Source organism: Ixodes scapularis, unplaced genomic scaffold (genome assembly GCF_016920785.2).
Source record: "Ixodes scapularis isolate PalLabHiFi unplaced genomic scaffold, ASM1692078v2 PGA_scaffold9__187_contigs__length_104089568, whole genome shotgun sequence".
NCBI lineage: Eukaryota > Metazoa > Arthropoda > Arachnida > Ixodida > Ixodidae > Ixodes > Ixodes scapularis.
Genome location: NW_024609884.1, coordinates 5573526 through 5594845, shown reverse-complemented (window position 1 = coordinate 5594845; position 21320 = coordinate 5573526). Strand labels below are relative to the sequence as shown.

The 21320-nt window shown below is 46.9% G+C and overlaps 1 protein-coding gene across 1 annotated transcript in view; it reads right to left on the bottom strand.

Moving 5' to 3' along the window:
- The window catches only part of LOC8026872 (guanine nucleotide-binding protein G(o) subunit alpha), a 71295-nt gene that overhangs the window by 14773 nt on the left and 35202 nt on the right, over positions 1 to 21320 (bottom strand). The window contains exons 3-4 of the mRNA XM_002406417.5: positions 19556 to 19697; positions 15689 to 15849 (exon numbers count right to left, since the gene is read on the bottom strand). Of these exons, the coding sequence (XP_002406461.2) occupies positions 15689 to 15849; positions 19556 to 19697 (303 nt within the window). The remainder of the gene's footprint in view (positions 1 to 15688; positions 15850 to 19555; positions 19698 to 21320) is intronic.

Here is a 21320-nt window from a genome sequence, read left to right as displayed (position 1 = left end):
GGAAATTTGTTTAAAAAGTCGATTTGGCGCTCAATTAGGTGTCTGGCCGCCTTCAGATTCTCTCTGCATATTTCACGTGCTTTATTTTTATTCAATAAATGTTTATCTAATGGATAAAAATTTGAGACCTGCTAACCTGGAACAATGAGTGAGGTTTTTCAAATGTTATTTTAATAAGTGTTGCAGGGACAAATACGCAGGTGAGGTGAAAGTGCCAAGTATTTTTTTTATTTATTTAATAATTTGAAACATTGTTTAGATAGAAGTTCTTACTCAATAAGAAGTCTCATAACGTTCTAGATTTCAAATGTCTTCTGATAAAAGTCACCTCTCAACTCCGTTCTTATTTCTCGTCGGGAGTCACCTAGAGCTTGCATGTACTCCTTCTTCACTTTCCCCTTCTCAAACATGACAAGCAATAAAAAAAAAACACACACACACACACTGTACAAGACAGGCATGCAGAAATGCTCTGTTCGACCGCATGAGCATGTATATAATTGATGAGAATTAAGGCAAAGTTCTATCTAGAGCTCTGCACGGGCCCGGGAACAACACAAAAGGCCGGACCCGACCTGGCACGGCCTGCGGGCTGGGCAGAGTAGCATACATGTTCTCACTGTTGCTTAGACTTGTAGCAAATTATTTTGTTCCTGGGCCGGGGTTGAGGAGTAGCATAGCGCATTTTCTAACATTTTGAGAACAAAATACTAACGCGTTTATTGTTCACCTTTGAAGGAAATAGAAAATAAAAAGTAAATTTCACTAGGATGTCGCTAAAAACAAGAAACGAGAAAAGCAGTTTTGGGTTTGGAAACGCGGGCCATACATTAAAAAAGAGGGTGCCGACACTGGAATAGGCGTAAAAGCAAGGCGAGAAAAAATAAAGCGTCTGTAGTGGTAGCGCAGGGTGCCTGGGCCACCCCGTCGGTCTTTCAATGTCTTTTCTTCATTTGTTTACACTCTCGCCGGTTTTTGTGGCAAAACTCGGTCTATACTCTGCTTCACCTTGCGTTGGACCGCAGCAGACTCTACATGTCATTCCAGCCAACCCAGGGCAGCTAATGTATCACATAATTTCGATCCCCGCGCGTCACTGCCACCTCTCCGGAAGGTTACATGACATTGAATGGCTCGTAGCATATGCTGCAGTTCATCGTAAGCTGAAACGAAGTATTCACGAAGCACCAAGTGTCTTTCAAGGTTTTCCTTCTGTCCTATGCTGGTTTCCGAAACGGGGAGATCCTTTTGTCCTAACGCCGGCTCCTGGGGCATGCGATGACACGGCTCATTTGGGGAAGTCAAAAGAGGCTTTCGCCGACTTTGATATGCACTCCCTGTTTTTGCATTGACGGCGTCCCTCGTATGTTGCTTTGTCTGGACAACATAGCGGAGGAGACACCGATGGTTGAAGCCTGTCTTTAAAGTCGTGGCACGGTTGTGACAGTGCGTAAAAGAATGCCATTGTCGGTATTCTTTTACGCATCTGCAACACCTTATGCACTTTGCTCCGTGGTCTTTTCACATCTGCAAAACCGTGTGCGCTTAGCACTGTGGTCAATGATCCTTCATGCAGCTATTATCGACAACATGTACGAAACCTGGTTAGACCTAATGTCTGTCACCGAAGCTGAATGTGTACCGCTGGTTCGCCCGTACCAAAAGTGGAAAAGCCCATGAATTACGAAAGAGATCATTGAGCTTTTAAGGCGAAAGTGAATGTTGTTTAAGAAGGCTAAGAAGAAAAACTCCCTCACCTGCCTTGCTGCAGCCAAATGCCTCCAGAAGGAACTAAAGAAGCAAGTTTATGTAGCACACCAGAGGTATGTTGTGGACACTGCGGCCTTGGTTTCTAAGCAACCTAAGTGCTTCTGGACATATGTCAAGCGCCAGCGGAAAGCATCATTGAGTCCATCCTTTACTCACGATATAAGCCTGTCACTCATCCTACTGAGGTAGCCAACTTTTCAGCGCTCACTTTGCTTCAATTTGGTCCAACTGCAGCAACCCCCTGTCCGCCTTATCAACCTTAGAGGAAACGCTCGAAACAATGTCGAGCAGTGCTGCACGTACCTCATCCTCCATTACCATTACAGAAGATGACCTGGAAGAGGCTCTGTCGAGACTCCGCCCTTTTCAGAGTCCTGGTCCAGACACTGTACACTCCTCCTGAAGTTTGCCAATCCCATCTTACGCCCTGTACTCAGGATGTTCCAAAGGATTGTTGGTGCTGGCTCTGTTCCCTCGTCATAGAAACAGGCCCTTATAACCCCAGTGCGTAAGGGAAATGGATTACGTGCTGACCAAATAGCGAACTACTGCCCTATTGCCATTACACCAACTGTCTGGAGGACTCTTAAACGAATTGTCAACAAGAATATATTATTCCACCTTGAAGAAAACAGTATCCTATGGAAGGCCTAACATGGATTTCGTCCTGGACGGAGCTACGAAACTGCATTGGGTGTCATCGTGCATACTGCAAATGCATCTCTCGACAACTGCATACGTTGTGAACTAGTGCAGGTGGATTTTTCGAAAGAGTTTGACCGCATTGATTACCAACATCTCTTCAAGAAGATCAGTGATGCAAGTACCAGGGGACCCCTACTCCGATGGCTTTGTGACCTAGTCATTGGAAGGACACAACGCGTTTTGTTCCAGAGTTCTGTATCATCGTCTCGCACAGTTCGCTCGGGAGTGCCTCAGGGCAGCATAGTTGGCCCTACTCTCTTTTCAATCTACGTTAACGGAATCCCGCCAAACCTTCACTCCAGAGCCATTCCTGGCTGTGGCTGTGGACCCTGGTAAAGCCTATCAGATCCCTTCTCTCGTACCAGGAACTTCAAGACGACTTGGATGCGTGCCAAGTGAAAAAAAGCGTCTCCCTCCCCAGCCTCTCACCCTAGGCACCTCTCCCCTTAAGCGAGTTCATCAAACTACTCTACTGGGAGTAGCCTTTGATGACCGTCTGAACTTTGCTAAGCATATACGTGCTATTATATCAAAGGCACGCCGAACAATGGGCTTTGTAACCCACTTAATACGTGGCATGACACCAAGTGCTTTTAAGAACCTCTTCACCGCATTAGTACTCCCCCGTCTAGAGTTCTGCTTGTCAGTGTGTAGCCCCCATCAAAAGACCCTTCGAGATGCCCTGGAAACTGTGCAGCGCAGGGCCGTCTACACGCTGCACCGTCGTTCGCAGTCTTGCCCTACAGAGAAATCTCCACTTCTGACCTCCTAAAAGCTGCAAAGTGGCGTACCATCGCCCATCGCAGAAAAGTTGCATCTCTCCGCCTTTTCTGTAACCTTATGAACCCAACAATGGATCCTGCAGGAGCCCCCCACCTAAACAGCCGTACTGGGAGACTACAACCAATCTCGGCGCGTACGCTACGCCACAAAGACTCCTGCCTAATGGGGTCCACCCCAAACTAGGATTTCTCTACCTCCTGAACTGACTGGGTCCATCTTGACCGGCTCTGAGGACAAAAGAGCACTCTGCCGACAGGCCTGACGATGACTTTCTTTTTGAAGTGCGCGTGCTTATGTCAACTTTATTCACCCTATCCTCTTTTCATTTACTCTCACCTATAAGTGCCATTCTAGTCATCATGTCTATATATAGTATCCTACATCATCACCTAGCTTCAACGACACAGCAGGCCTACACTGGTATGGGCTCCATGCCTTTCTGCTGTATCGTGGCTTTCCTGAGCCGAAAATAAATATTATTATTATTATTAGTATTATTATTATTTAGCCCTTTTTGATTAGTTATCTCCACCTTCCCCCATCTAAAAAACAAAACAAAAGCAACTGAAGTGGGTTTGAATTTGTGGGGTCTCGTCCGCCATCCGGTCGATGACCATATACCGGTGCCTGGGGACCTGTTCGCCTCCGTCCCGAAGACTGCGCCTTTGGTGTCTGACTGCCGCACTCGAGACCCTTCTGGAGGACAATAATGGCGCCGTACGGCAGTGTTCAACCATGGACCCCTTCCCAGAGAGTGCTAACCCTCTGAAGGCCTGCACATGCGGCAGAGATGGACAGCGGGCTCCGGCAGCAGACCGCCCACGTTGGAAACAGAGGCTCGCACCTGTCTGGCACGTGGCAGGCAACACAATGAGAATGAGGGTAGAACAAAAAAGGAGGTCCTCTTGGTGTATGACAAGTAGCCTCTGGATTCGCTGAGATTTTGACGGACCCCTGTCACAAGCCCAGAGTTACTGCATGTAGATATTGTTGACTTTCTTCTTTCCACCCCTATCTTCTTTCTTATCACTATCTCGGTCTCTACCTCCCTCTCCGTTTTTTCTCTCTCGCTCCCTTTCTTCATTTTCGCTGTTTCTTTCGATTGTTCTTTCAGGCCCATCGAAGCACTAAACTTTGTTATGCACCGATGCCGTTCACTTGCTGCAACCTTTTTTCTGAGCGTGATTGGTGCAGCAAAAATCTAAGAGTCCAGGATGAGTTACACCACTGAAAGCTGCCTGAAGCGACAGTCAAATACGATGCTTGCCTGCTTCTCACAAAAGTTTCGAGATTTGGATTCAACGTACTTTGCAACACCAGAATGTGCAACTGCAAGCCTTTGCGAACCGGTGATTCAGCAGACGCTATCGTCTTCAGTAGAATCATCTGATAAATCCATCAGTGCCGAGCCTTTTCCAATCCCTTCAGCCACTCATCCGAATGACCTCGGGATATTGGGGAGGAGGATAGACCGTTACGCCCCAAGCGGTTAACTTATCAACTACACGGATGGGGACAACAAATACAATGACGCAGCGCTCGGCCGACATAACCGAACGCGGCGTCAGCGTTCGGCTGGAGTTCGTGTTCTCCGGCGAGGGGGAGGAGGGGCTCTTTTGTTTCCACTCGGCCTGCATGAACAATGCAGCATGCACGATCCCAGCTTAGCACAAAAGCCGAAGTGGGTCAAGCTCGCATTCTCAGAAGATAGATCCGGCACTTAACGTCGCTTCGTCGATTGTTAGTATTTTTTACATTAAACTGTGCCCCGCGCTCTATTGTAGAAGATGACATGCCTATGCCCATAAGGCCTGTTGGCATGTGTACAGGCCTTGTGTTGAGTAAACACCGAGCGTGGGGAAAACAAACGGGTCAGAGCGCCCCCTATAGTTCGATCTCCTGCCCAATACGTCGAGACCGGTTATACAACGGGAATCAGAATTCACTTCGCTATATCCACTATTTCCTTATAACCAACTTGGGTTATAACGAAGCGCAAAAGGGAATGGGAATTCTTGATCGCTTCGCTGTAGCCGCTATTTCGTTATAACCGACTTCGTTATAACCGGTCTCGACAGTACGCTGGTAAGTCGGAAAAAGGGACTATTTCGGGATCGTTACCCTTCCGTTGCCCAAACTTGTGTGCTGAATTCATCAGATTAGATTACAATTTATATATATTTAATTAATAGTAATGTTTTAAATGTTTTTTCGTCCATCCCTCTGGTATTTAGGTTGATGATTTCAATAATTTACAAGTAAAGGCCCGTTCACACTCTTGCGACCGAGTACGACTGAGAGAGACGAGATCTCTTACAACTTCTTAAATGTTTCTAGAATGAGGGGACACACTGACATTGTGGCGCCATCTATGCGGTGACCCTAGAACTGCATTTCACAAAAGCGAAGGTTTTGCGGGATTTCCGAGGTCAAATGTGCGTAATACCCATAGAAAGGCTCGTTTATAACATTGACAAAAGTTTTTCGAGCCAAAAAAGAAAGGATATTGCGCGAGAAATAAAAAAAAAAATATGCCGGACCGCCGAGTTTACACTGCTTCCCAATAGATGGCGCCAGTGTGTTTTCTGGTTTAAGAAGTTTTAAGGAACCCAGGTTTAAGAGGTCGCAAGCAGTCGCAAGAGTGTGAACGGGCCTTAAATGCAATACTACTGGATGTTTTTTTTTGTATCTAAATTATTTTTGCCTCTAGGTAGCCGAGTTTTTTTGTCATACACAATGGCCCACGAGGGGCGCGGCCATGCGGCAATATATGAAGCAATACAGCCCCGGGAGGACACATACTTGGCTCTGACAGCTCGCGCTGGGTTGCAGGCGCCGTAGCTTTTGTCGTCTGCGAAGTTGCGTGTAACGGTGTATACGATAAACAACTTGGTTTTCATAAAGACCTAAGTTTCGCCTTTTCAAAATAATCATGAAAAATATGTCCTGCGAATAATTCACCCAATGGTATCGACTACACCACGGATCATGAAACTTTTTTCCGGCAAATTGAAGCAATCTCAACACATCACGTCGAAGTTCGTTTAATCGCAAGCTATAGCTAGGAAATAAATAAAAAAGCTTGCATAGCTTTCCTAACCCTTCCCCCCCCCCCCCCCCCCCCTTTTTTTTAGACGAAAATCCTGGGTGCGCCAAAGTTCTAGATAAACAGATATCGCTACAAAGCAATATGCTGCTTTGCTTATTCAGTCCGTCTGCATTTATAACAAACACCAGCTTGTAAATGCTCCAAGTGTTGGGAGTTGAGATATAAAAGGAGTATAGTTTAGAAGAAAAATTACCAATTGTCAAAAAGGTGCTTTTAAACATTGAAGTTTAGTGTCATATTAGCTGACCATACATTCCGCAGTCTATTATTTTATTGACTAGAAAATAAAAGAAAATTTAGAAAAAAACACAAAACGATGAAATGCTGTAGTCTAATAGTAGTCAATTCAATATCAGAGTGCCAGGCCTAGCTTAAGTAAACTGCGAATCCACGTCACGTCAGTTTTTACGTAGTAGGGACTAGTAAAATGTGAGCAGTTTGAACTACTAAACTGCACTAACATAATTATGTATTTGCAGATGAGTATTTCCAGTGTTGGGTAAAGCACTTCTGAAAAGCACTTGAAGTAAAGTATAAAATAAATTAGAGGTGATTTACTTAGGTAGTAAGTACTCCAGGCGCAAGGCACATCAAATACTATACACATAATGTACATTCAAAGTAAGGTGCAAGTACTTTTTAACACAATCACGATGCCCTTTCATTTCTCTATTCAGTGTTCTTTTTTTTTTTTTCAACTGGTATGTATTGCTTCAGTGTTAATCGGGGGTGCATCAGTTGTTTTTGAAAACGGCGGAAAATACTGGATAGAGTCGAGTGGCATTGTTTTATTTTCATCATTTTGTAATACAAACTTAACAAGACCGAATTCGGGGAATGTGCTTTGAAATAGGGAGCTGTGCGTTCCTCGGAAAGTACTAGACAAAATACTTTAAGCGAAGCACAAGTACATACTCAGGGAATGAACATGAAGTGAAGTACAAGTCTTTTTTAGACTACTTAAAGTACTACTTTAGGTACAACGCACTTTAAGTACTTCCCAACACCGAGTATTTCACGCAATTACCGACAGTGCCAAAGGCGCAATTGTGATGGGGACTTCACCGCACCACAACTTTGCTGTGTGGGGCAGCGGATGAGATGGGCCGAATGGGCACCCGATTGCTTCCAGTAAAATGTTACACCGCTCTAATGAACGTTAAACTGCTTAGCTAAGCAACCCCATTCTAGACTAATTCTCGACTTCTTTCATACGAGTATTTTGGAAACTTTCCTTTGCAGTACCTGACTGGGAGCACGCGAACATATAAGCACACGAGCAAGGTTGGTAATTGTTATGCGCCAAAGTCGGTGCTACTCTGGGATAGCTCGTGGCTCAAGTAGACGTGGGGGATGTAGCAAGAAATAAGGTAAACTTGGACAGGCTTTTTTCTTTCTTGCGTTTGTTTCTTTTTCCCTTATTTTCTCTTCGTCAAGCTTCTTGAAACAGTCTGCCTCTTTTTAGAAGCTTTGCAGCCCTTAATAGTGCTCCTTCAGCACGCTGAATAGCGCGAACTTTGCAGACGGGAACCGAAAACATGTCGCTGCTTCGAGAGACTGCGGAGGTCAGACACCTCTATCTCGCGGTTCTCTTTTTTTCTTTTTCCCTTCGCTTTTGCGCCGTGCTCCAAATGTAGGTGTAATGTCCGATCGGATTCGGGTCCAGTGGACAGCCAAGTCACCCAACCCACGGTCCAGCACCGAGGGGACCGGTCACCGTGGGGAATACGGCTCGCGAGCGGCAGAGGTCCAGTCACGTGACCCCTTTTTCCCACGTGACAGCGAAGCAGTGGGGAGGAAGAGGAAGTCGACAAGCCGCCCCCCTTTCCTCTCGCCCCCGCCAGAAAGCCAAAAGCCAAAACGAAGCGTTCACTTCTAGCAGGAAAAATCAATGGGACGTTCGTATTTTTAGCCTTTAGGCGAGTGGCCCCCGGCGTCTGTTGCCCTCCTGGCTGCCGCCGCTGCCCTTGCGCAGTGCGCGATCGGACGAGGCCAAGAACTGAGTAAATGATACACGCGAACATACAAAAAGAAAGAATACAGTAACCGTAGCCTGCGAAGGAACAATAAAAAAAAAAAAGGGGGGGGGGGGGATTGTTTGCCCAACAACTAAGCAAATGAATGAGTCACTGTTGTGCTGGAAGCTATGCTTTCTCTTTAGAGCTCTACACCCAAGAGCGGTTTTTCTATTCTAATAAATTCGTTTTCTCTATCATGCGGGAGGTTCGAAAGAGCGGCTATTGTGCCCCGAATCAACTTGTTCCGGTGACTTAAAAAACAAAGCTAGAAAAATAAATCGCTTAATTGTCGTTGACGAGTTGTGTTGCAAAATCTCACACGTGGGATCCCAACTGCACTTTTAAAACGGGCATCAAAGGTTCACCGCAACCGCGGCTCAATGAACGCCGCTTCAAAGCTGCATCCACACTGGCGTTCGAATCGCACTTGCAAAGCGTATCCGCCCATTTTTCGTCATCAAATGCGCGTGAAGTTTGTGAATGCGGTTCAACCGCCACTATAAATGAACTATATGTTTTGAGACGTTTTGTGTTTGCCCCCTTATTTTCGTCCGTCGTATCCTATTTATTTTTATTTTTTTTCAAAAATGTGTAACATAAAACAGCTCGCCTGTCTCTCACTCTATCTTCAACTTCTGAATGAGCGTTGGAGTGATCGAGCGAAAGCGCTAAAATGGACCTGAAAGATTGGCGTTTGAATTAAGCGGAAGTGCCGCAGGCAGCGAGCTAACGCGGACGATATTGAACTACTCGATCAGCCACGACAGTCGGGCACGCTTGTTCTGGAGCTTAGCTATCCTCGAGGCTCTTCAGGTTCGAGCAGTGCGCGTTCGCCGAAACCGAGGAACCTTAACAGGACGAACTAGCGTAGAGTTTCAAACGACAGGTGCTTGTCTCGAAGTTATTTCCCCGACTTTGAGCGCACTTGCGTATTCCACTGACTCCGGAAGAATGGTTGAGAAGGAAGGTTAGAGTTACTGTTGAAGAGCTCAAGGTGACGTTTCGAGAGGGGGGCCCACCGGGCAATGAAGACTCGGAGCGGCGCATTGCAGGCACCTTTTATTTGTTAACATTTTCCACCGTTGTCGGCCGCGCGTTATCCAGAAGATAACGTTATCGTCCACTGCTGTCAATAGGGAGTTTTCGTAAACCGCGTTGCCCCCTCCGCTAAGCGTTCCGCAACGAAGAAGTTGCTACTGCGCTTGCGCGCCGATAGTCTTGACTGTGGAGTTCCCGCTATCGTAGCGGGTTGCGGAGGGCCTTGCGGGACGGCGAAAACGATCTACGAAAACTCCCTATTAGGGAGTTTTCGTAGATCGTTTTCGCCGTCCCGCAACGCTCACCGCAACCCGCTACGCGACCCGGAACTCTACAGTTAAGGCTATCGGCGCGCAGGCGCAGTAACGGCTACTTCGTTGCGGAGGGCTTAGTGGAGGGGAAACGCGGTCTACGAAAACCCCCTAGTAGCGTTATTCCGAAGCAATCATTCCTTTTTTTTTTTTTTAACTGCCCCCCTCCCCCTTTTTTTTTACTCTCAATTGTCGGTAAAACACTGTGTACATACGAAAGAAAAAATAGTGTACTGTAGTACATGTATATGTAGGTAATAATAATAATAATAATAATTATTCAGCCTAAAAGGCTGCGACACAACAGAAAGGCCATTGGCCCATCCTGAGGCCTGCCGTGCCGCATTACTACAAACAAACGGCGTTTCGAGCAGTCCTCGTTCGAAACGTCGAATCAAACGAACAACCTACGTAAGCCATTTTTACAGTACGCATCTTCATGGTAACTTTACCCAGTCCGTTGTTTTAGCTCCTTTCCGCTCGAACAACGCGTCGCGATCGTATTGTGAGAGCGCACTGTTGAGTGCGCCTGGATGGCGGTAGATGGCGCGACGATGACGCGCCAGGCGCGCGCTTCGCGTCGTTGAGAGCGCAGAGGAACGAGTTGTGTGTTCGAGCGGGACCGGAGGCCGTCCCTCGCACTTCCCTCAACTCCCCCAGCGGTCCCCTTTCCCTTCCGCGTCCCCACGAGAAAATCGATGGCGCAGCCGCCGCAGAGAAAATCAACCCTCGAATACTTAACGACGGAAAAAGACTTGGCAGAAATGGTTCCGAGATGAACACCGCGGAGAAGCAACTGCCGAGCAAAAGAAAAATGAAAGCGAGAAAAAACAAAGGAAGAAAGTAGAGCGACGGAGAAGGACTGAAACTGAGGGAACGCCTACGCGACTGGGGCGCAGTGGGGCACGCTGGCAACGCGACGAAAGGAAAGTGCGCCAGAGGCAGGGAACTTGCCCCGCTCCCCGGCGCAAGTTCGCCGGAAATCGGCGGAATTGTCGCGGACGACCTTTCTTTGGGGGGCCCCCCGCGCTCCGTCTTCCCTTTATGATCGCGCAGAGAAGAGTGTACAAGCTGGCCCGGTTCGATTTACCAGAGTGCTTCGGGAGAAACTCCAGAAATTTTTTTTTCCGTGGCGTCCGCTCTACGTGTTTTTGTTGCGGCGGTTCTGGGGCGCTCTATGGGTGTTGGTTGGCTGCCTTCTCGTCTTACCGGCTCTTTGCGAATTGAACAGAACGGACCAGGACAACGGGCGCACCTCCCGCGTACGTGGAACTCGTCTGCTCTGGCCGGTGAACTGGACTTGCAACGGATTTTTTTTTTTTTTTTTTCGCTCGCACAGGCTGTAGGCGACATTTCCTATTTCGCTGTCTGCCGCCTCGCAAGCGTTTCTCCCACCCGTAACGCCACATATTTATTTATTTCACCTGAAATTTTCAATGAAGGGCACTGTAGATATCGGGTTGTACTTACGGCACAAATATTACTCGTATAGAACGTGACACAAATTAGCGGCGCCCGAGCAGAAATGGCAAACGGACGACCAGGTGCCAACAACCCTAGTACTGAACAACGGGCATAACTTACTCTCGTATTTCTTCGAATCCTAATGTTACGTAGGTTCGATAGCGTTGGTCAGCGTGTTGTTCGATTTGCAATGAACAACACCACTTCCATGGGAAGGGACGAAGTTGCCATTCAAATCATCGTAACAAACAGCCGAACCGCAGCAACGGCGGCGATGCGTCTAGAAAATTGCCCCGAATGTAACGTCGCGTGATGTTGGCGGTGAATTGTGAATGCAAAGTTTTAAAGGGGGCATTGAACACTGTGCTACCGAACGCATATACACACAACTGTGGAAACGGTTGCTTCGGAGAGCGCTTTGGCCGCCTTGCTGTATACAGCATTCTACAATTCCACTTGCGTCACTTCAGAAGGATTTTATTCGGCGCTCAGCTGAAGAGGAAACAAAGGTGCAAAATTTCTGTCTCCCTTGTCATAAAAAACATCGAAAAACAATGTTATAATAATTAAAAAAAAATACCGCTTCGATCAAAATTGTCAAGAGAACGCCTTTAGTTTCCTCGTAAGAAAAACACGCTTATGAAAAGGAATCTTTGCAAAATGCAGCAGATCAATGTTGTTCACACAAATTACCATCATAATAAGATCGCTTCTTTTCAGACACGTCTGTTCATGGGACAGATACATAAAAAAGTTTTTTACGGGTCGTTCTTGTTTATTTTTAGAGAAGGAGACTCGATCGATAAGGGTGGTAAGTAAACAATAACAACAACAAAAAAAAACGAAATAGAAGAAAATGAAATCAGCTATTCGCGGATACACGCCCCTTTCCTGTTGTCAGTATTTTTTTTCCCTCGTTGTGTTTTTTTTTTTTTTTTACGGTTTGTTCTGCTTTTCCATATTCTAAGATTTGTTCTCTCGGTCCGAAAGTACCATTCATCAGTATTTGTCTCAATGTTCCTTTACAACCACTGGTGTCCTCCGATTTTAGCAGCCTACCTGGGGGGAAGGGAGAGAGAGCGAGCCTTGGGGGTCGCATGTATGTGTGCGGAACGACGAGGCTGCGTGTACAGTGGGGCTTTTGCCTTCGTACATGAGCATTTCTTTTTTTGCAGGGAAAAAGCACTAACAACTACCGCTGCAAAAAAAAAAAATAAATAAAACAAGTTTTGATTAGTCGCATTTTTTCTCTATTTAGGCGCGTTAAGCAAGAAGCCTTGAGGGATCTCGGAGCCTGTTCTTTTCCGCCTCGAATTATAGTCAATGAATCGACATCGCATAAATAAACAATTTCATCTCAAATCTCGCGCGCAAAAAAAAAAAAAGACTTTTTTTTATTTTAAAACAAATTGAAATTGAAAATATATGTTGGTGGAAAATGTGTCGCTAGAACAAAACCGCAAATTAGAACTACGGAACATTTGTTTTTTTTCTTGAGTCGTGGGCTTCGAAAAAGCAGAAGTACGTCTTGCCATTTTTGGAGTTTTACGCTACGATACGATACGAGTTTATTTTTCACTCCAGATACATGTGGTGAATGGGAGGCCGGAGAAAAAAGCTCCCCCCCCCCCCCCCCCCCCCCCCCATTCAGCAGCTACGACAGAGCACAGGAAAATCTATTTACAAAGTGTGTGAGTATGACATGTAATGGACAACTTACGATGCTAAATGAACAGTTTGAGGATAATGCTTCACCAGTGACACATTTTGGAGTTTCGAAACTTATAGATTCTTTTTTTTTCTTTTTTTTACTGCTAGAAACGGTTTTTTTTTTGTTAAAAAAATAGGATGTTTTTAATCTTGCACCTTTGACAATAATGGGCCAAGTTTGAATCGAGCTAGCTTTCGATGTACAATTATTTAAGGCATAAGAAACATATCAAATGAAAGCTTGAACCTAAGCCTATGTAAAATTTATAATGTTGTTAACTGAAGTGTAGTTTATATAGAAGAAACAACACTGTAAACTTGAGAAAAAAAGCTAAAAGTGCAAAATTCAACGTCATTTTTTTAAATACGTATTTTTATTTTATTCTTTATACGTAAAGCTTTCTATGTGTTCTTATATATGCAATAAGATTTCTTTGACATATATGGTTTCGTTATATCGAGCAGTGCGTTTAAAGAGAAGACTTATTTGTACCCCCTTTCTTAGAGGAAAAGATATGGACCATTGCCAAATCTTTCACGGAATTATATATATATATATATATATATATATATATATATATATATATATATATATATATATATATATATATATATATATATATATATATATATATATATATATATATATATATATATATATTTATATATATGCTTGTAACGGTGACCATAGTATTTATGATATTTAAGCTCATGTACCATTCAGTAAAAATTAGGCATGACTGGTATATTATGATCCTTAAAAAAAGTTCATGGACATGTCCCAGTTTACTTTTAAAATCTCAAGATTCACATCTTTTTTTTAAAATAAACTTACTGAAACTTTTTTTTTAATTTAACAAGCATAAAAACTACGTTTTCTCTACCTTTCTGTCAGGCAATGAAGGGGCGAGATAAATTATTTTAAATTATGTCAGGCAATGGAGGGCGCACGCTTTTGTACAGGGTTCGGTAGAATAATCTCCCGGCTTTGAGAGGTAAGCGGAATAGGCACAGTCGAACTCTTATTGTATAATCAGGAAGAGCAATGTTGACCATATTGTCACTCCCTTATCACTTGTACGATTGTTCTATAGTCCGCTTGCCATCACGCTTCGACGCTCCTCAAGCTAAGTTCCCCATCACTCGTCTCCATATTTGCTGCGGTGTTGGTGCATGAGAAACGGCGTCTTTGAGCTGGCCGGTTGTCTGCGGGTTTCAAATGGGATACTCCGGAGTCCTGTGGGCCCTTCGGGTGTCCCCAGGGGAAGAATTCACAAATGGTAAGGCTTGCTGAGCGTCACGGGGCGTCACCCCCATCACCGCCTTGGCATTGGGACGAGACAGTGCTTGGTTAACGAAACGAAATGGTAAACACCGCTCTCTCCGAAGGTACAATGGAAATTATTCTGGTGGACCCTGTGGTTTTGAAAGGCCGCATCTTCGATGGGCTTCTCGGTGCACTTGAAGGTTCGCAAACCGCGCATTACTATTCTTTTCCCGCTCCAACCTTTCAGGAGTATCCACTCCCTCGCGCATTACTATTCTACCAACGTCACGTCCGCGCATTTTCGAGAGACATAAGGTTGATTTTCGATTCTACATCAACCGTAATTTCAAGGCGAGATCCATCCCCAGGCAGTCGTCCACTACAAGACCGCCTTGCATCCCGCACCCACTGGAGGCTGCCGCCTCATCGCGCCTGAGGCCTACGGGACCAGCACGGATCACTCGGGCGTTCGCTTTGTCCGCCAAGGTGCGCTTCCTAGGGACCAGTGTTCCGTACGGGAGCATGGGGGGTGGATCGAGTGATTTTACTAACGCCTAGTGACGTCATTCGATTTCTTTGAACACGCTGTTAGCCGTGGAAACAGTCCGCGAGATATGGGGACTCAAAATGCGGGTGCAATGACCGCTCTCTAAAGAGCAGCCTGCGCCTCCTGTCTGTCGTCATCGAGGCATCTGCGCTGCGTTTCGTAAGCGCGCTCGGGTTACGGAAATGACCGCCGCAGGGAAACGAGGTTCTGCGTTCATCATGTTCGTTTACGCTGCCCCCCCCCCCCCCCCCCCCCCCCCCCTGTTTCTCGCTTTCTATGTTCCTTCTCGGCACATGGTCGGTAGTCTCTAGAGATTACCTAGTGCGATCATCCTGCCCACGCGTTTGTTCGCAATACGCTTGTTCCGATTCGAACGTCTCTTACAATGCCCGGGTAGATTCGAAGCAAGCGGCCACGAGGATGAGCACAGGGTACGCGCCGTGATCAAATTTGGAAACTTCGAAGCCTGTGTGCACTCCCAAAGATGGCTGTAACTTGTATGCTTAAAAGGGCGGGGAATCTTGAACTTTTAGCTCGCCTAACGCTGAAATTCTCATAGACGGTGGAATTCGCTGACTTGACTTGCCATTGTCAGCGGCGTGTAGCATCGATCGCGTAGAAGAAGTCAAGCACACGCCCTGTTTTGGTTGCGATGTTTGTCGCGCATTATCGGTGCTAGTTATATGCAACACCGCCGATAATATGGCCCCACGCCCGTAGCTTTCGCTGTGCACCACGCGCAAAGTCTGGACAGGCATAGAGGGTATCTGCGGCGGACAACCGACGAACTTTGCCCGGCGCCACGGAATAACTCGCCAAGCGGTGACTCGCCCAATAGCTGTGGAAGGATACTGACTAAATGTATTTGACTGCTTTAGCTGTTGTTCCGCATCTGCTGTGCGTGTGTGTGTGTGAGGAGGGGGGGGGGAAGTGAGTGGAGGCGAGTCATTCAGCAGGTGTACTTACTACTTGGCGGAATCGTTGAGCTGGTACTCGTTGGAGCGACCGAAGCACTCCTGGACCCCCGAGTCAGTCCATAACCTCTTCATTGCACTGAGCAGCTCCTCCGAGAAGGGCTCCGTGTCCTCCATCCGGGCGACTACGTCGAAGACCATCTTGGCGTCCGCCTGCGCCAACATTTTCGAAGGCGTCAAGGAACAGTCGGTCACGCAGCGAGCTACGAGCTTGCTCAGAGAACTCGCACCAACAAAAGCTACTTCTTATCGGGATAGGAGACAGCGCTTTTGTTCTTTTACCCTCAGAGCATGTACGTGCTGTTAGTAGACACAGCGAGTACAGGCCCTTGCGAACTACGTGTTTTTTGTCTACTTTTTTGTTACTGTTTGAACAGCGCAGTTTCACAAACGACTCCTCGATTGCAAGCGATGGTCAGTAACACTGTGTAAGAAAACAGAGTGTCCTTTCCGGCTGGCCCAGCCTTGATGCGAGCACTGAGCCTTCGATGATGCTACGGCTCTGCCTGGGGCCCAGTAATACGTGCAAGGCACCATTTGGGGCACCACCGCTGTCTAATGGGATGACCTTTCCCAGCGTCACGACCAGGTAGAATTTGGAGCGCACCGTCTGGGATTTTGTATGTCGTGCGAGTGCGGCAAAAATTGTGTCAGCCCTTTCAACGAACACTGCGATCATCCGTGAGGTACGTGCTTTCATCCAATGAAGGAATGCGACACGCTTTCATGTTACTGGATGCACTAAGCGACTGCTTGTAATACGTCGGTGTATATTTCTCGGGCCTCTCAAGTAGGTAAAGTTCGCAGGAAATTGATATCCAGTCCTGTTGGTAAACAACGAGCACATAACTAAGTTTTTTTTTTTTTTTTGAAGCAGGGCATTAAATTTGTTAATTACAGCCGGACAGCGTTGAAAAAAAAAAAAAAACAGACACACACACACACACAAGATACGCCAAGATAAAAAATAAAGAAAAAAAAGAAGTGCCTCTGTTACTTGTCGAAGCTATTTTATTTTTCCTTTAATATTTTGGGAAATGCACGAGGAGTCGCCCGCCTAGGTAACAAAGACTACAAAACAACAGCAACTGTGTCAGCTCAACGGTTCAGGCCTTAACGTGACTAAACTAGTACCCAAGTTGTTATACTTGCCTTAGCATGGACACCTGAAGGTTGACGTTTCCCCCTATCACCTATATTACGTCGAGACACGCGATTCAGTCACGGAAGATTACTGCAGCCATACCGCAGTAACAGTAACATTTTCAAAAACTAATTTTTTTTTTTCTAAAAACAATAACTGATTGGAATGGACTCCCTAAAGAGATCGTTCACAGCTCATCGCCGGATGATTTTCTCGTACAGCTACGAGCTCTACGAGCCTGACGGTTTGATTTGATTCTTTTCTTTTTTTTTTTTGCTATTTTTTGGTGCTAGAGTTTTGGTTCATTGTATTGGAGTTTTCCCTTTTTTTTATTATGTTCTGTACTATGTATTATTCGTCCACCCCTGCCGGGGCCCTAGCGGGGCCTCAAGTATTGTAAAATAAACAAAATAAATAAAAAAGAAATACAAAGATTAACATTGATGAAGAGGGAGAAAGAAAAACAGCAAGAACTAGATTTCAGGGCGTTCGATTACGTGCGAGTTTTGAAACCACAGTTTCGAAAAATCAATCCAAAAACGGAGCTGTGTTTCTGCGGTGCTTTGCTGCAAACTCCGTCGAAATACACTAGCATTGCTCGTCTTCTATGAAGGCTTGCTCCTCTCTGCCTGGCCAAACGTAGCTCTCTCTCGCTCTCTCTCTCCGCACACGGTCTGTCCGCTTTTTTTCTCTCACGACGCACTGCGAGGACTGCGGCACATCGAGTGAGCTTTTCGTCCCGCCTCCCGCGCGAAAAGGAGAGGAGGACGCCAAGTGCACCTCACTTTCGTGCATACGCATGCATTGCAATGTGACGGTCAGAATGTTTCACGGGGATGAGTTACAGAAAGGTTCTAAAGCCGTCGGTTGGTGCGTGCTCATCCAACACCCTCTAGAATGATGAAGGAACTTTTCCTTTGATGAACGTCATCAGAGTCGGATCCCGCCAACTGATTAAACTCGATGATTGGACACGAGACCCAGCCGAGCTCTGACGCATCGGATGACGCCCAAATTCGAGTGCACATGCTTCGAGTATTCTAGGTGGTGTTGGCTCATCTCGATGCGGGGGATTCCTACCGATGCGCGCGTGTGGCGCGCCTCTTTGCGAATGTTTGCTGCGGGGCGTTGAGCATCTGATACCAAGAGAGCACCGAGGGGCGAGCCACGACTTCCGCAACGTCGCACCTTTGGGTCACCGGGAAAAATCGGCGAAGGGTGCTGGTCGCCATGGTCAACGAGACCGGGTGCTGCGCCCCGCAAGATCAGTCGCATTGATCGGCCATCGAGCATTCCGCTCCCCCCGTCAATAAAGTTCAACGCCCCGACGCCACCGACGGTGGAGGCGCTCCCGTCATCTCGGTGAGGACATGGGAGAGGAAGAGCGAGAGCAGCGAAATGTTTTTTTTTTTTTTTTTAATGAGCACAGTGCCAAAAGCAAAGTGTTTCGCCATTAAAGCGAGCTATCTACGCAAAACCAAACCAAGCGAGGTTTATGGCATGTATGATGCAGCGAATCGAAACGTCAGATCGCTTTCCCTTCCCTCCAGCCTGCGACCGAACGAGAGAGGGCCGGGGTGAGCGCAGCGTGACCTTTCGGCCCAGGCGGCCCAGGTCCCCGGCTAACGAAAGCGGCGTCGTCACAGGTGACGTCTCGAATGACGTTCAGTGGTCGGGCATGCGCCTCGTTCGTCTCTCCAAAGAGACGTCGTCGACCCCTCCACGGCGGTTCCTCGGCTCTTCCCCCGGAGATGCTTTGCCCGGGGCCTTTGTCCGCCTCAATGTCCGCCATGTTCTCTTTTTCGTCGGGGTGTCCCATTGTGAGGAACCCTTGCAACCGCGGTCGGGGGGAAGCGGCCAAAGCGCGCAGGGCTTGTATGGCCGCCGTGGGCTGCCCCCGGTTCATGTCCGCCGGTGTACGCTCGGGATTCGCCTTTCTTCGCTCGTTCCGGGTTATTGGGCAACGACTGCTTTCGCTCACGCCGTGAACGCTACCGCACCACGCGCAGATATTTCGGCCCTGACTTAAACGCTAGGGAACGCAAATCTCTACTCGAGTTGGAAAATTCAAAATTTATGCGCAGCGGCACGCCGGAGCGAGCGACCCGTTTAACATTTAACTCGACATTTCCGGACGAAGCAACTGATTTGCGACGACGCAGGTCTAAAATGCGGGTGTCGCCGAACGGATGACGATAGTGGCTTGCGCGCTTCAAATTGGGAGCCTTGTGATTTCGCTTCTAAAAAAGGAGCCGGTGCGGATAAAGTGGATTTTTATTGGCAGTCGGGTAATAAACTACCCATTGTTACCGACTGCCTCGACTTTATTCAGACATCCTCACGGTCTCTTCCCTGTTTTTTTTCTTCTTCTATTTCTACTCTCAGCGGTTATTCCACTCTCAGCGGTTATTCCAGTGTTGACACACGCACACATACAAACAAGTCACTGAGGTAATCGAAGCTGGTAGTAAGAACTTTGTAAAGGAGTTTCCTGGAGGTTGCAGAGTGACAGCCGACGTTACGCCAAGAAACTTACATTTTCTACAGCCAAGTCTTTTAGCGTAAGGTCCGCTGCCACTAGGAGACGTGCACGAGGTTTTCGCTCTTTTTCTTCGTTTTTTTTTTTTTTTTTCTTTCGAGCACACACACGTATTATCGTACGTTCGGGGCCTTTGATGGCGGCCAGTCGGGAGAATCGAAGAAAGTGGGACTTACTTCTCGTTCGTTGTTTCCGAAGCTTATGCCCAGATTTGGCATGGCCCTGAGGATGGCCACCATGGACTGAATGGTGTTGCTGTACACCACCGGTTTGTACTGCTTGAAGTCTTCCTGCGTGAAGCCGCTGTCGTGGATGATTCTGCGGGTACAGAAGAAAGCCAGGTGCACGCAAGAGCGGCCGTCAGTAGAGGTCCGGCCGCAGATGAGGGGTACACTGGACCGCTTTCGCAGAACCTTCGCTATTGTACCGAGACTCGCGGCTTAGCCGAGGAACAGAACACCCGAGACTATAGCAATTTCGATAACGACCACGCGCGTTCGGGCGGCAGAAATGGTTCAACAACGGAGCAGTTAGCCAGGCTTCGGCCAGCACTGCTTCTACAACCATGCGCGCGCGAACCGGGATACACGGCCACGCACAGAAAACTAGAGACAGTATGTCTTGGAAACGTAACATTCCCGGTCATGTTGCACTGCGTTCCCTGGATTACTCCGGCTCGTACTAGTGAAGCTGCTTAGCTAGCTGAATACGCAGATCCCTGAAGCACGGTTCGGTGTTGCGGTTTCGGGTCGCCCGACTTGACCGTTAAAACGAGTGACCTCTGTTGGGAGGTCCGTGGGACGTCGTCGGTTGCGTGTAAGCCTGCAGCGAGAGGCAATCTTGTCTGCGGGATTCCGCTTGGCCGAGACCAGAGGTGTTTCGCGCCACCTGAAACATTCCTCCTGTCGTCGAATCGGACCTCGTCAGTTTATTGCAGCCCCGAATGAAAGTCCCCAACGGAGAGGTTTCGTCGCAGCTTAACGAAACCATAGGGCTAAGCGAGAGTACAGACAGACATGCAACTGGAAATGAAAAAAAAAAAAAGAGCACAAAAAATGAAGGGAAACAAATAACTCGTCCCAGTCGATCGCCGAAACGGTCCGTCTGGTGACAAGTTCTCGACATCCACGACGCTGTGGCCCCGTTTACAATACCGTCGTGGAATGCTCCTGGGAAATTCGATACGCCTGTTCCGAGAAAATTTGAAATGAGTACGCGTCTGGCGAGTAATTCCAAGCCCCCCCTCTCCTACACATTTTTGTTTTCTTTTTTCTTTTTCTTTTTTTTGCTAAAGGTGTTGCTGAAATCCCGAACTCAGAAACGATTTTTGAAAAACAAGGACTGTAAGCAATAGAAAACAGAAAGAAGTAAACCTGTTTTTCGCCCTTCGTATGACAAGGTCGCCTGTTTAAAGTAAACGTCTGCCATGACGACAAGCGTCTCGGATGCAACAGTCAGTTAAACGACAAAAGCTGTACCTTCTAGTTGTTTCTTTATTGGTCAGGGATTGAACAATGTATTTCAACAGAAACGGAACTCCAATCGAAATGCAGCGCTTTAAAACGTTGTCAGCAAAGAGAAGCCGATGACTGGTACCGTTACCTCGACAGATCGTTAGTCATCTCGGCTGTTTTCGAGCCGTCCACTCCTTGGTAGATAGAAAAACGAGTTTCCGTTTCATTAAGTCTCAAAAATACAAGGCTACGCTTCGAAAGAAAAATGTAAAAAATCAAAACAAAAATAAGGTATTGATAGCGACTGCGCAAATGTACGTTTTCGGGGGAAATCAGCTCTACTAGCTAGACGTTACTGCTTGTTTTCGTGCACGTTTTACATGCTCGGCAAATACATGAACATTTATAGTTTTCCTCTAAAAACATATGGCGTGCATGAAACCGAATAAGGGAAGCCCCTTCACGTTCAGCTTTTGTAAGACTTCCC